Consider the following 13,011-nt stretch of genomic DNA (forward strand, 5'->3'; position numbering starts at 1 on the left):
GATTCGTAGTAAAAGAGGTCGCGGTAAGGGTAAAAATCATGAGATGAGATGTGAGATTTGTGGAGATAAGAGACTGATAATAAAGGAGATATTAGTGGTTAAAAATAATATGAATGTAATTTGATTGACCGAAATGTGAAAATGTGTGATCTCACGATACTAGAAGTCGATTGAGATTGATGGTTAGTTTGTCGAGTGTGAAAAAGGCATGTGAAAAACGTGAAGTCATGATATAAGAGGTCAATTGAGATTGGTGGTTGATTTGACGAGAGATAATAGGTGTGTGAAAGTATGTGAGGTCACGATATGAGATGTTGATTGTGTGATTGATGGTTGATTTGTCGAAGTAGTGGTAAAAAAATGTTGCGATAATAAATAATATGAATGAAATTTGATTGACCGAAATGTGAAAATGTGTGAGCTCACGATACTAGAGGTCGATTGAGATTGATGGTTAGTTTGTCGAGTGTGAAAAAGGCATGTGAAAAACGTGAAGTCATGATATAAGAGGTCAATTGAGATTGGTGGTTGATTTGACGAGAGATAATAGGTGTGTGAAAGTATGTGAGGTTACGATATGAGATGTTGATTGTGTGATTGATGGTTGATTTGTCGAAGTAGTGGTAAAAAAATGTTGCGATAATAAATATGAGACCGATAATAGTGTAAAACACGTATAACATTATTTTAGATAAGAGCAAACTGTATGTCATATTATTAAGTAAAATCTTTAGATTCATCTATAATAACTAACTAGATAAATGGTGTAATTGACTTGATTCTTACTAAGAGAAATCTATATTTTTTTATTTATTTTTCAAACTCATCATTTTTTATAACTTTAAATATTTAATGAATTTTAAAATATAAGTTAACATTAAATTTTGGATTCAACTTAAATTTTACAAGTTAAAATAATTAAATTTAAATAATATTAATTTTATTTAAAATATTTATATATAAATAATATTTTGTTTATAATTTTACCCGTGCAACTCCACAAGATCCTTGTTATGCTAGTATTTATTAAATTACATTTTGAAAACATTAGATTTTAAGTTTTGAGATAATTATAAAAAATAAAATATAAGTAGGATTATTGAATATTATTATTAAACGCATACAACTTTTTTTCTAATAAATATTCTCAAAAGTAATGATTACTATAATCTCCTTACTTAGATTATCCACATAACATTTGTATTACACAAATAATGTGCTTAAATCTCTTCGCAAATACGGTATCAGTGTATCACCAATCTTATCATCAATTAAATTATTATCTAAATATTAAATTACATTTATTTTATTTTTTAATATTAATATAAATAATATTATTTTTAGTAATTACATTAAAGCAATTCTAAATAATTTGTTTTTAAATAATTTTAGTTATTTATAAACAACTTTATATATTTGAAAGTCAGTTTGATTTTATTTCAATAAAATTTAAATTAAATTAAATTGAGCTAATCAAGATAGACATACTAGAGTCATATATCAATATTTAAGTCTGGTTTATTTAAAGAAAAAATTGTAAAAATACTTTTAAAAGAAATTCCTAAAATTATAAATAAATAAAAGAATGAAAAAACAGAATGGTTATGGATAGAGATGTAAATGAGTCGAGCCGAGCCGAGCCGAACAGTATCATGCTCGAGCTCGGCTCGTCTAGTATATATTCGGACTCGAGCTCGGCTCGAGCACGTTTCGAGCTTTTACAATCGAGTTCGAGCTCGGCTCGTATGGATTTATTTGAGCTCACGAGCCGCTCGTGCTCAGCTCGTTTAAAGCTCGTCTAGAAAGCTTATTTAGAAAGCTCGTTAAGAGCTCGTTTATAAATTGAACAATGAAATGAATGCAGAAAAAAAAATTTAAAAATATCTATTTATTAACCCTAAGTTTATTTATAGTTTTATAGGTTATTATTATATTAATATAAATATAATCATGTAATAATATTAATTATTATAATATATATTTATATATTACTATTTTTTTTAATAATTTACAAATTATATTTAAACAATTTTATAATCGAACGTATTCGTGAGCCTATAAACGAACTTGTTCGCGAGCTTATAAGCGAGCCTATAAACGAACATGTTCGTGAGCTTACGAGCCGAATATCGAGAATTTTAAGCTCGGCTCGTTTAAATTTTCGAGCTTTTAAACGAGCTTGAGCTCGGTTCGTTAAGACTAACGAACGAGCTCGAACGAGCTTTTTGTCGAGCCGAGATTCGAATAGCTCGCGAGCAGCTCGGTTCATTTACATCCCTATTTATAGATGATAATGAGATGGATCGGACAAGAATAAATTTATCATCCCATTATACTGTATTCTTAAAAAAAAGTTATTGTATTTTTTGATAAATTTATATAAAAAAAATATATATTATAATATATTCAAAATTTATATTATTATAAAAAAATAAACTTAAAATTATTATAAAATATGAAAAATAAATAAATATATTTGTGATATTATATATTTAGTTGGGTTTATTAATGTTTATGACAAAATCGGGTTGAGATTGGATGAAGTCAGAGGTGGAGACACAAATATCATCTATTTTAATTCCCGACAACGAGTACCTTATCCGTCGGGTAGTGAAGTTCCTTACCCGTCAAGTAGTGAAGTTCCTATCCTCGAACCCGATTTAAATTTTACTACCCGATCCTGAACCCGAACTCGACGAGTATCTCTACTTCTATCCTCATTCTCAATTCGTCGGATACCCGATCCCCGACGAATAGCCCATTACCCGATTAAAAAACTAATTATGAGATTATAAAGTTTGAAGGAAAAAAATTAAATAATTTTAAAATTAGTAATATCAAAATATTAAAAATATAAATAAAAATATTACTTATCTACATACTTATTTCATAGATATTGAGAAGATAAATTAGAGTGAAAAATAAAATAAAAGTTAAAAATAAATTAAAACATTAAATATGAAGAATGATGAAAGAATTTAATATTTTGATATTAAAGTAAGTTAAAATCAATAATTTTGTAGGAAATAGTTTTTTTGGTAATATAAAAAAAAAAATTAAAGATGGAGTGAAGTGTGGATAAAACGGGAAATTTGAGGAAATGACCCTCCAGATGGGCCTAATTACGGATGGTGCGGGCCCATAATTTTAATAGCGCTGGTGACCCTTTTTTTTAATGCCAATTATACCCTTGCGTAACGCAACTCCAGTTGCGTGACGCAACCGATTTTTTTTTTCAAAATTTTTTTCGTCTCGCGGTTACGTGACGCACCTGGGGTTGCATGACGCGTTTGTGTAACGCAACTGGGGCATTTTCGTCCAAAAAATTTCATAATTAAAATTTTTTGAAAAATAAAAAAATAAAAAATTGCGTCACGCAACCTGAGGATGCGTGATTCAATAGGGACATTTTCGTCAGAAAAAAAAGGGTTCACTAGCGCTATTAAAATTATGGGCCCGCACCATCCGTAATTAGGCCCATCTGGAGGGTCATTTCCTCAAATTTCACGATAAAACTAACTTAAATGATTTATTTATAAAATATTTGTAATGACGAAGAATTTGAAAAGTCATATTAAGTTTTAATAAAAAAAATAGTTTTAATATTAATAAAATCGGGTATCGGGTTTGGGTTTCGCACAATCCTCATCTCCGACTAGGTACCTTCTCCCCTCTCTATGTCCGACCTCAAACCCGAACCCGATTTAAAATATCTGAACCCGACTATCGGGTACCCACAAATATTAGACATACGGGATACTCATTGTCATCCATATTCTCAGCCAACTATCAGTTAAATCGGAAAAAATCGTCCATAAAGATAATTTAAATTGAAAAGTTTTATTATAGTATTTGAGTTATTTAAATAATTAATTTGAATTATTTAAATAATATTATTTGATTTTAATTATATGGTAATTTCTCTAAAAATTATATTATTTTTTAATATAAAAAAGTAATAGTAAAAAAGACGTAGATAATATTTTAATATTTTGGTTGATAAAGAGATAAATATTATTTTAATATTTTAGTTGGGAAAGAAATAAAGAGATGATTGTGTTATTTAAAAAAACCTTTCCAAACGAAGCCTAAAATAGAAAATATTAAAATATGTTATAAAACACAACGCCGCCCCCCAACAACTCTATCCTGCCTACTGTAAAATCAATCCTAAATCTTCAATCTTTCTTCGCATTCAATTGAATTCCCATTGTGGGTTTCTTCTCATGGATGGAATCATAACTCTTAGAGCAGCAACTCCGAGGATTTCTTTTCATGCAATTCCTTCGTTCGCTCCATCAACCAAAATCTCTACTTTATCTTGGCGGAGGTCCGTTCTGATTCGCAGGATTTCAATGGCAGAACGAAAAAGCTGCGTTCGAGCCCAGAATCAGGTTTTGTACCGACACCTTTCTAGCATCCTCCTTCTTCAGTTGCTGTGCAATTCATATACATTTGAAAGCTCATATTTCATTCACTTTTGATGGTTCTGGTTTCAATTGATTTAAAATTATCTCCTCATTGAAATGGGTTGTTTAGGATCTTTCTGAATCAATCATGATTGGAGATTATTATTATTTTTTATCTAGATGCTTAGAGGTTGTTGATGACACTTACATTTTTGTTTCAATATCTCTGTAGAATATCTTATTACATTCCTTCAATTGATTAGATCATGATTTCCTCAATCAATAATTGTATATAGTCATGACATGTATCATTATAAAGTCAATTTCATTAGAGAGTACAAGATAATCTTCTTTCTTTTGAGAAACATTTTTCTTTAATCTCTAGTCTTTGATGTTATGAGTGAAGAACACTTCACAATGTGTCTCCTCCTCTTTTAGTTTGGATTTGTAGTTGAAAAAATGAGAAAGAAAGTTAAATTCTAGATTTTGGTTTGCCTAAGAGTTACTAAGAACGTCTTGTTGGAAGTGGGGGTTATGGTTTAGCTGAATAAACCCTGATATATTAAAAAAATCTAGATTTTGGTCAGAATTGGGATTTAAACATTTTCAAAATGATTTGTAGTCGGAGTCAACCCTTGATAGTGAGCCCGAAAAAAATGCTCTCAAGATTAAGGAATGGGAAGTTGGGATGTTTCAAGATGAAATTGCTTCGATCGATGGGATAAAAATAAGGAGAAGGCCACCAACTGGTCCTCCTTCACATTATGTCGGTCCCTTCGAGTTTCGCATTGAAAATGAAGGCAACACTCCTCGAGATATACTGGAAGAAATAGTATGGAACAAGGATAAGGAAGTTGCACAGGTATATTATATTTTTGTTTCTTTTACAATGTTAAATTCTGATGAATTTTATACTAACTTCAAATTATTGTTTTTTCAGATGAGAGAAAGAAAATCCTTGTTTATGCTAAGGAAGGATCTTGAAAATGCTCCACCAACAAGGGATTTTGTTGGAGCACTTAGGGCGTCATATCTTCGAACTGGATTGCCTAGTCTAATTGCTGAAGTAAAGAAGGCTTCCCCAAGTAGAGGAGTATTAAGAGAAGATTTTGATCCGGTAATATTAAGTTTCTACTTAATGGGTTTTGATTACTTACTATTTTCCTTAGGGTAATTATTTTTTCGTTACAGGTTGAAATCGCCAAAGCATATGAAAGAGGTGGTGCAGCTTGTCTTAGTGTTTTGACAGATAAGAAGTATTTTCAGGTGCAATGTCAGATTTATTTATTTTTTTGTTATGGATTTTTAGAAATCCTCTAATTTGAATTTTGGTCTTTCGATTGTTAAGGGAAGCTTTGAAAATTTGGAGGCTATACGAAATGCTGGAATAAAGGTATTTTCTTTTCAAAATTTTATTTAAAAAGGTCTAGGATAAATTTGATTTAAAGTATCTGAAACGTTGACTTTCTTGTTTTGAACTCAATCTGTAGTGTCCTTTATTATGCAAAGAGTTCATCGTAGATGCTTGGCAAATCTATTATGCTCGTTCGAAAGGTGCAGATGCAGTGCTCTTGATTGCTGCTGTTTTACCTGATCTTGACATCAAATATATGGTCAAGATCTGTAAGATACTTGGATTGGCGACTCTTGTTGAGGTAAGGCTTATCTAAATTAGTTGAAATTTTGTAACCCTATTCTATAACGAGTCTTTTAAATTATCCCAAAGTTGTGAGTCGATTGAGTGAGTGAGCTGAGAAAAATAGAGTTTCTACAGGAACCCTACTTGTTGGCTAACCGAGAGCATTGCTTTGTTGAGTGTGTTCTTGAGTGTTCTTATATATCTTTTTATATTCTCCATTTTGATTCTAGTGAAAGTCTTGCATTGTCTTGACAATAAATGTAGGTTTCAACACCGAACCACTATAAAATCTTATGTGTTTATATGCTTGCTTTTCCAAATCTTCTTCTAATTTTGTTCTCGGGTTGTTGAACTTTGGAAATTAGTTTGTGTATTTGATTTGTGTTTAGTTTGTATGTGATTGTTCCATAATCTCTAACAAAAAGGTTTGGACTTAGTACCTTAAGGTCTCATGCTCCATTCTCAAAGCACCATATTGAAGTGAGAAGTCATGGTGGGTTTTTGTGCTAGCCTCCTTTAAGGATTACTCGAGGTGTGCGAATGTTGGCCCATGGTTACAAAAAAAAATATATATTATGAGACTTTGACCATATTCCATCATGTATGGGTGGTACTTGCTTCACAATGAGCCTATTTGAAAATAATTATTTTCTGAGTTTTTCATTTGAATCCAAATCAAATAACCGTTTTGGAATAATTGACTGTTAAGTTTGTCTGAGAACACCACAAAAATGGCTTTTCTTTTCTTTCAATAGGTCATCTTGATCGTGCACTTTTTTTTTTGAGTTTTCCATTATAACTTTTGGCTTATTTGTGTCATTAGGTACACGATGAGAGGGAAATGGATCGAGTTCTTGGAATAGATGGCATTGAACTCATTGGAATTAACAATAGAGACCTTGGTATTCTTTTAGCATTTTATACATCCCTTTTTAACAAATATTTCCTTGAGTTTTTTTTAATAATCTTTGGAAATTAAGACTCAACATTGAAATCAATGTTTAGGTATTTACTTATTGTCATTTTCTTTTATCTGACAGCAATTTGTATATCATTTAATTTCTTGCAGGAACATTTGAGGTTGATATTAGTAATACCAGGAAGCTTCTTGAAGGGAAACGTGGAGAATTGATCCGTGAGAAGGATATAATTGTAAGTTATCATATAATCTTTACTTCAATTCGAAAAATGTCATAACTCATCCTTTACTTATATCTCCTTATTTCAGATTGTTGGAGAGTCTGGACTCTTTACTCCTGCTGACATTGCCTATGTGCAAGAATCTGGTGTTAAAGCGGTAAAAATTCCATCCTTTGAGTCGTGTCGGTTTTGCTTCCTTAACCCATTTGAAAACACGGTTGTTATTGGATCTGAATCTGGATCAAGACAAGAATTCATCAATAAGTTTATTTGAACACATTTTCTTAGGTAGGTGTCTTATCTGAACGTGGATTCTAGATGAGATCATGTTTGAAAACATTTTACTAACGGTTTCTCATCTGAATCTGGATTCTGATCCATATCGAAAGTGTTTCAAAATGGGTTCGTCGTCGGCTCTTCCAATCTTTCTCATACTTTTCTAGTTTAAACATTTTTGGTATAGGGATGGTTAAGGCCTTGTTTAGGCAGAGTCACAACTGTAAATAGAGAATTGATATTTGAAAAGAAAGGATATTACTTTATAGGTTTTTGAGGTCTTCTCTCATTGATTTGATTTGCAGGTATTGGTTGGAGAATCACTAGTTAAACAGAGGGATCCAGCGAAGGGAATAACTGCACTGTTCGGTAAAGACATTTCGACTACGGAATACTAAGGAAGTGTCATAGCCCTCTTTTTCTCGTTTTTTTCCTATTTAAACACCCCACTTGGATTAATCAGGTTAGCCACCAAGAAAATGATGGTCATTATAATTATCTTGGTTTATTGGCACTTGAGTTGTAGTTTTGGTGGAGAGGATAGAAGTTTTTATTTTTAAGACCATCAATAATATGTTGTAATCACAAAACAAAATCAAACTCCAAATAGTATTTGTTCAACTATACATGAGATGATTAAATAATGCTTATTTTATTTGATTGGTCACCTCCTATCTTATCTCTTATCAGTTATATTATGTTTAGTTTGTGGTTTGAAATTACTTCAGAAACTCTATTTTTTTTTAAATCAGCCTTTTAAGTGAAATCTAATGTTAATAATTAACAAACTTATGTTAACACTTTCAAATAGATCAAATTAATTTTAAATATTAATCAATAGTGTATAATTGATTTATATTTTGGTAAATGTTTTGTTCAAATAACTGAGATAATTCTAACAGTACCCCTTAATAAAAAAAAGTGATTATTTCTTCAAATGTCTCTAGACTTATGGCGGTTTTGTTGCATGATTATTTCTTCATTGAGAATAGTTCAAAACTCTATCTATCTCTCTCACACACACAAACATATGAATTATGCTAATTTATCGACATACATGTGATTGAATGAGCTAGGCTATTTGTAGAATATAAGAAAATGAGTATTATTCCTGTTAAAAAGATGGAAAAGCAATAGGATTGATGAAAAATGCAGATATTTATAGCTACATTAATCATGATAATCCTATACAATACGAAAGGATCTCATTCTATTAGATTCGTAATAGACCGAGAAGAATGTTTCACACACAATTCGCACTACGAAGGCGCCACCGCCCACGTTTCATTCGTTGTAATCAAGTCAGAAACCTCTTTGCAGCCCGGCCAAGAGGGGGTTGATCTAACGGTTTGATACTGCATCTAGATCTATGATTTTACTCTGATTTATATTCACCCAATAATTGTTTTTCAGATAAAAGGGCCTTCGGGAGGACAGATTCACAAATTCAGCAACAAGATAAGCGAGAAACACGAGTTTCAAGTTCAGAACAAGGGTCTTTATCGATTTTGCTTCACTAATCAATCTCCATCCCAAGAAACAATAGACTTTGATATATATATTAGCCATTTGGCTCACTTTGATCAGCATGCAACTGATGGTAAGTAATAATATAAACTCAAATTCTCTATCTTACAATCTATTTTTATCCATTAATTTGCCTTGCAGACCATCTTGTTCCATTGATGGAGCAAATCTCCAAGCTGGAAGAAGCTCTTTATAACATCCAGTTTGAACAGCACTGGTTAGAAGCTCAAACCGATCGTCAAGCAATGGGTATTAATTTTCAAAATAATAATAATAATCACAAATCGATATCAGACTGTAATTGATATTTTCTTTTAAACTGTGAATCAGTAAACAAAGGAATGGGCACAAGAGCAGTACACAAGGCTATGTTCGAATCGGCTGCATTAATTGGCGCAAGCGCTCTCCAAATGTTCTTGCTGCAACGCCTATTCGAAATTAAACTCGGGAGAGCCAGTGTTTAGATTTTGTTGGCATTTCCCTGGATAAATGTAATCTTGCAGAAAAATCAGCAATAATAATGGTTTATATATAACTGAGGGTATTCAATTTCAATCCAACACATCCTTAAAAACAGTAAAAAATAAAGGGGGAAAAAGAACACGCATAAAAATGAGGAAGTAATTTAACAACAACTTCATGTTTTAATCACAGAAACCGAACTGGGGGACCAAATATCCTGTTAAGATTGTTTGCAAGTTTAACAAGCCTCAAAATCCGAGCATGGTTGGTTTATCACCCAATGCAGCAAAACCATTTCTTCTGCAAAAAGAAAGCAAAAAATCTTGAATTGTTATGAATGAAATGGCGTAGGAAACAAAACAAAAAAAAATTCTAAATGACAACTTACGTTTGGAGGCTTCCCAAGTTGGGATTCATGTCCATGTCCATGCCCATGCCCAAATGCAGTTTCATCCTTAGTAGGGGAATCAGTTTTGCCTCCTGTCTTTTTCTCATCCCTCGCCTTGTTGAAAATTACTGTAAAACCCTCTGCTGATGATGGATCATTTACATCCCATTCACCAAACTTGGGCAATGGACGACCTTTTTCCTGTGGCGAAATATTAATTAACCAATTCAGTTTAAGATTTATAAATAACAGCATCCCAAAGATTGCTCAGACTGACCATTATCCACATAAACAGAGAAATACAAGCTTTCAAACATAAATTTGCTTTATAGAAAGCATGAAAGTGAAAAGAGGTTGTTAACCTATCTAGCATATGAACATAAGGATATGTGTTGGTTCAACAAAAGATCTATGAAGATAAATAGGATGAACTGATGCATTCAAACGAATTCAAGCCAAAAGTGCTTCTGAGGAGATTAAAGCCTTGTTTGATGAAGGGTAACATGGATTTAATCCAAATAATTGTTTATCCCATAATGAACTAAAATACACTTTTATAACATTAAATACAATCGATATCTCCAAATGATCCACTTTTCCATCAAACAAGCACTAACTATATTTTTTAAGCTAGTTTCAGTCTCATATAAATGGACATAGCTTCAAATGTGTCCACAAAGCAAATTCATTTCAAATGAAAGACAGAAGCTTGATATAAATGTGGAAAAACAAGAACTAAAACCAGCTAAATCAAAGCTGGATAAAAGAGAGACATCCCTCAGCTCTCTTGATTTACAGCTACTTTGAGTCTCTTTCAATACTGAAATCCTGTATAAGAAACTTCTTTTACACGACCTAAAACCCGAAAAATAAGTTCTTTCTCCTGAAAACAGAAAGTGATCAAGTGGGTCTATGGATCTTCTCTTTGATGTTTCATTTTCTAATGTAATTTGATTATGTTCAGACTTGTTTTGTAATGGTTTGATCTTCCCATATCTAATGTGACTTATTTCTTTCTGTTATCCAGCTACATCAATACTTGAGATTACATAAATCCAAGAAAAGCTAATCAGGGCAGGCAATAAGCTTTTAATCAAAACGAATAAGTCTTCTCAAAGTCTATATCTATAAAATATACTAATATACATCGGTTAGAGATAATCATCAGCTAAGGCTTCTTCCTAGAATGAAACCGATCGAAATGGATCGTAATATTCATCAAAATCAAACAAGTAATTTAACAAACAGATGACTGAAAACGACTAAAAGCACTGAAGTTCTTAAAGAAAGCGATTTGATATAAATCGAAAGACGTACCGCCATGTTCGCCGGAGGTAAAACCCTTGAGAAATTGAAATCGCCCCTTTTCTTTTCTTCCTTCTTCCCGTAGTGGGTGAGCAGATTTCCTGAGAATTACTTTTTTTTTTCTCTTTTTTTTTGGGTTTCTCTGTAGATTGACATGCGGGAGCGTGTGCGTGTGTTTTTGTGTGTGAGAGAGAAAAGAGAGGCCATGACAGCTGGAGAGAGATGGTCCACGTCAACAAGGACTCCATGTGAGAGAGTAGAAAATGTGGAGGGCAAAATCGTCATTTACTTCTTTGTTATCTTATAACACACCGCCGTTCCTTGTGTACTTTTTTCTTTTTTCTTTTTTTTTTTTATCTTGTTTTTCTTTTTAGTTTTATAAAAAAAAAATGGGTTATTTGAGTTTTTATATTTGTTTAAATTTTAGTAAAAATAAAATAAATATATTTTTATATTTATTGATGAATTTAGTGATTTAATTATTATAATAAAATTAATGTAATAAAAAATTTGAAAAAATTTGAAAACCTCTTTGTCAAACCAGTCAAGAACATATTTTTAAACTTCTTGATTCGATACTTTTATAGTTAAAATTATATCAAATGGGATTTGGTCTTTAACGATTTTAAAATAGGTTAACTTATTATAAATGGTATTTATAAATAAAATATTTATCTAATTAATTTAACTACCGAATTTCAGCGAATTAGAATATTTGACTACCGAAATTTAAAGAATCAATAGTCAAAACTCTTAATTCGCTAAAATTCGATAATTAAATTAGTGAAGTGATATTTTATTTATTTATAAATATCACGTAAATAAAAAGTTAACGACATTTAAAACAATTAAAATAAAATCTTTTCTTTTATAACTTTAATAGTAAAAAAACTTAAATTTAATATTTGAATAAAGAAGGATGAAATCTCAATTCAGACACAATAAAAATCTCAATTTGACGTTTAAAGAAGGGCGAATCAGACACAATAAAAAATCTCAATTTGACGTTTAAGCAATGGTTGATTTTTTTTTAAAAAAACAATATTAATTATTTACCATATATGTATGTGTTCAAACAATTTAATAAGATTGTGTTAAAAGAAAAATAATTGGCCATTGACTTCTTACAAACCCCCCACTCACCGTTCACACCCTAAACCTATTTAATTGACTACTTTATCTTTTTTGGAAATTTGACGAAACAAGCTTGATAATCGAGTTATTTCAAAATTTAGTATAGATAGACTAATTTTTGTAAATATAACATTTTGGTTATGGTAAAAGACATTTATACCCTTCAAATAAAAATTCCTTCTTTCTCCTCTTCCCTTCTCTTCTTTCCCTCTTCATTCCTCTCTTCTTTACGGCCACTAAACCACCCCTCTATAACTCTATTCTTTCATTCTCCGAACTCCGAGCCCTCGACGTCGAGACGTCCAAGCAAACGTCGTCGAGGAGTCCCCTTCTTCTGCCTCGACTGTAGCATCCCACTGATGGGTAAGTTTATATTGTTATACCTATAATACTTCGACGTCTGCTTCGACATTGTTCATATTGATCATGTTATAGTGTGTTTATTGTTAGCACTTAATCATGTATTGTGTTTATTGTTAGCGCAGCAAGCGAAAATGCATTTTCGCCTATGAAAAATGCATTTGTCGCCTTTAAGACTTCATGATTATGATAGGATTCAATCCCTTATCGTGATTCTCATTTACATTCAAGTATGTATCTCTTTTCTTATCTGGTAACAATATAATATTGTTTTCTTATTTCATTTTTAATTAAGGTGTGGATAATTCAACTTTTAGATTGCATTGGTTGGATCTGTGGAAGCATTGTACAATTGAACTATTTGCACTTAT

General features: G+C 31.5%; 3 protein-coding genes across 3 annotated transcripts; 2 read left to right on the forward strand and 1 right to left on the reverse strand.

Moving 5' to 3' along the window:
- Window positions 1-4,130: 4,130 nt before the first annotated feature.
- LOC124944740 (indole-3-glycerol phosphate synthase, chloroplastic-like) lies at window positions 4,131-8,131 on the forward strand. Its single transcript, XM_047485079.1, has 10 exons — window positions 4,131-4,394; window positions 5,032-5,271; window positions 5,350-5,526; window positions 5,601-5,675; window positions 5,758-5,802; window positions 5,900-6,064; window positions 6,872-6,950; window positions 7,118-7,200; window positions 7,277-7,345; window positions 7,770-8,131. Exons 1-10 carry the CDS (start codon window positions 4,227-4,229, stop codon window positions 7,860-7,862), a joined length of 1,194 nt encoding a protein of 397 aa, XP_047341035.1. The 5' UTR covers window positions 4,131-4,226; the 3' UTR covers window positions 7,863-8,131.
- Window positions 8,132-8,269: 138 nt separating this feature from the next.
- Window positions 8,270-9,585, forward strand: LOC124944742 (transmembrane emp24 domain-containing protein p24beta2-like). The gene is made up of 4 exons (XM_047485080.1): window positions 8,270-8,811; window positions 8,878-9,064; window positions 9,133-9,240; window positions 9,322-9,585. Exons 1-4 carry the CDS (start codon window positions 8,614-8,616, stop codon window positions 9,453-9,455), a joined length of 627 nt encoding a protein of 208 aa, XP_047341036.1. The 5' UTR covers window positions 8,270-8,613; the 3' UTR covers window positions 9,456-9,585.
- LOC124944743 (protein NOI4-like) lies at window positions 9,498-11,319 on the reverse strand. The gene is made up of 3 exons (XM_047485081.1): window positions 11,159-11,319; window positions 9,842-10,042; window positions 9,498-9,753 (listed from the first exon to the last, which is right to left on the reverse strand). Exons 1-3 carry the CDS (start codon window positions 11,162-11,164, stop codon window positions 9,727-9,729), a joined length of 234 nt encoding a protein of 77 aa, XP_047341037.1. The 5' UTR covers window positions 11,165-11,319; the 3' UTR covers window positions 9,498-9,726.
- Window positions 11,320-13,011: the final 1,692 nt, after the last annotated feature.

This window comes from Impatiens glandulifera, chromosome 7, assembly GCF_907164915.1.
Source record: "Impatiens glandulifera chromosome 7, dImpGla2.1, whole genome shotgun sequence".
NCBI classification, from domain to species: Eukaryota; Viridiplantae; Streptophyta; class Magnoliopsida; order Ericales; family Balsaminaceae; genus Impatiens; species Impatiens glandulifera.

Coding starts and splice junctions, on each gene's coding strand:
- LOC124944740 (XM_047485079.1), top strand. CDS start 4,227: ATGGATGGAATCATAACTCTTAGAGCAGCAACTCCGAGGATTTCTTTT. Junction 5,803..5,899: donor TACGAAATGCTGGAATAAAG/GTATTTTCTTTT, acceptor CTCAATCTGTAG/TGTCCTTTATTATGCAAAGA. Junction 6,065..6,871: donor GATTGGCGACTCTTGTTGAG/GTAAGGCTTATC, acceptor TTGTGTCATTAG/GTACACGATGAGAGGGAAAT.
- LOC124944742 (XM_047485080.1), top strand. CDS start 8,614: ATGCAGATATTTATAGCTACATTAATCATGATAATCCTATACAATACG. Junction 8,812..8,877: donor AAGAGGGGGTTGATCTAACG/GTTTGATACTGC, acceptor ATTGTTTTTCAG/ATAAAAGGGCCTTCGGGAGG. Junction 9,065..9,132: donor TGATCAGCATGCAACTGATG/GTAAGTAATAAT, acceptor TTTGCCTTGCAG/ACCATCTTGTTCCATTGATG.
- LOC124944743 (XM_047485081.1), bottom strand. Junction 9,754..9,841: donor AACTTGGGAAGCCTCCAAAC/GTAAGTTGTCAT, acceptor TTCTTTTTGCAG/AAGAAATGGTTTTGCTGCAT.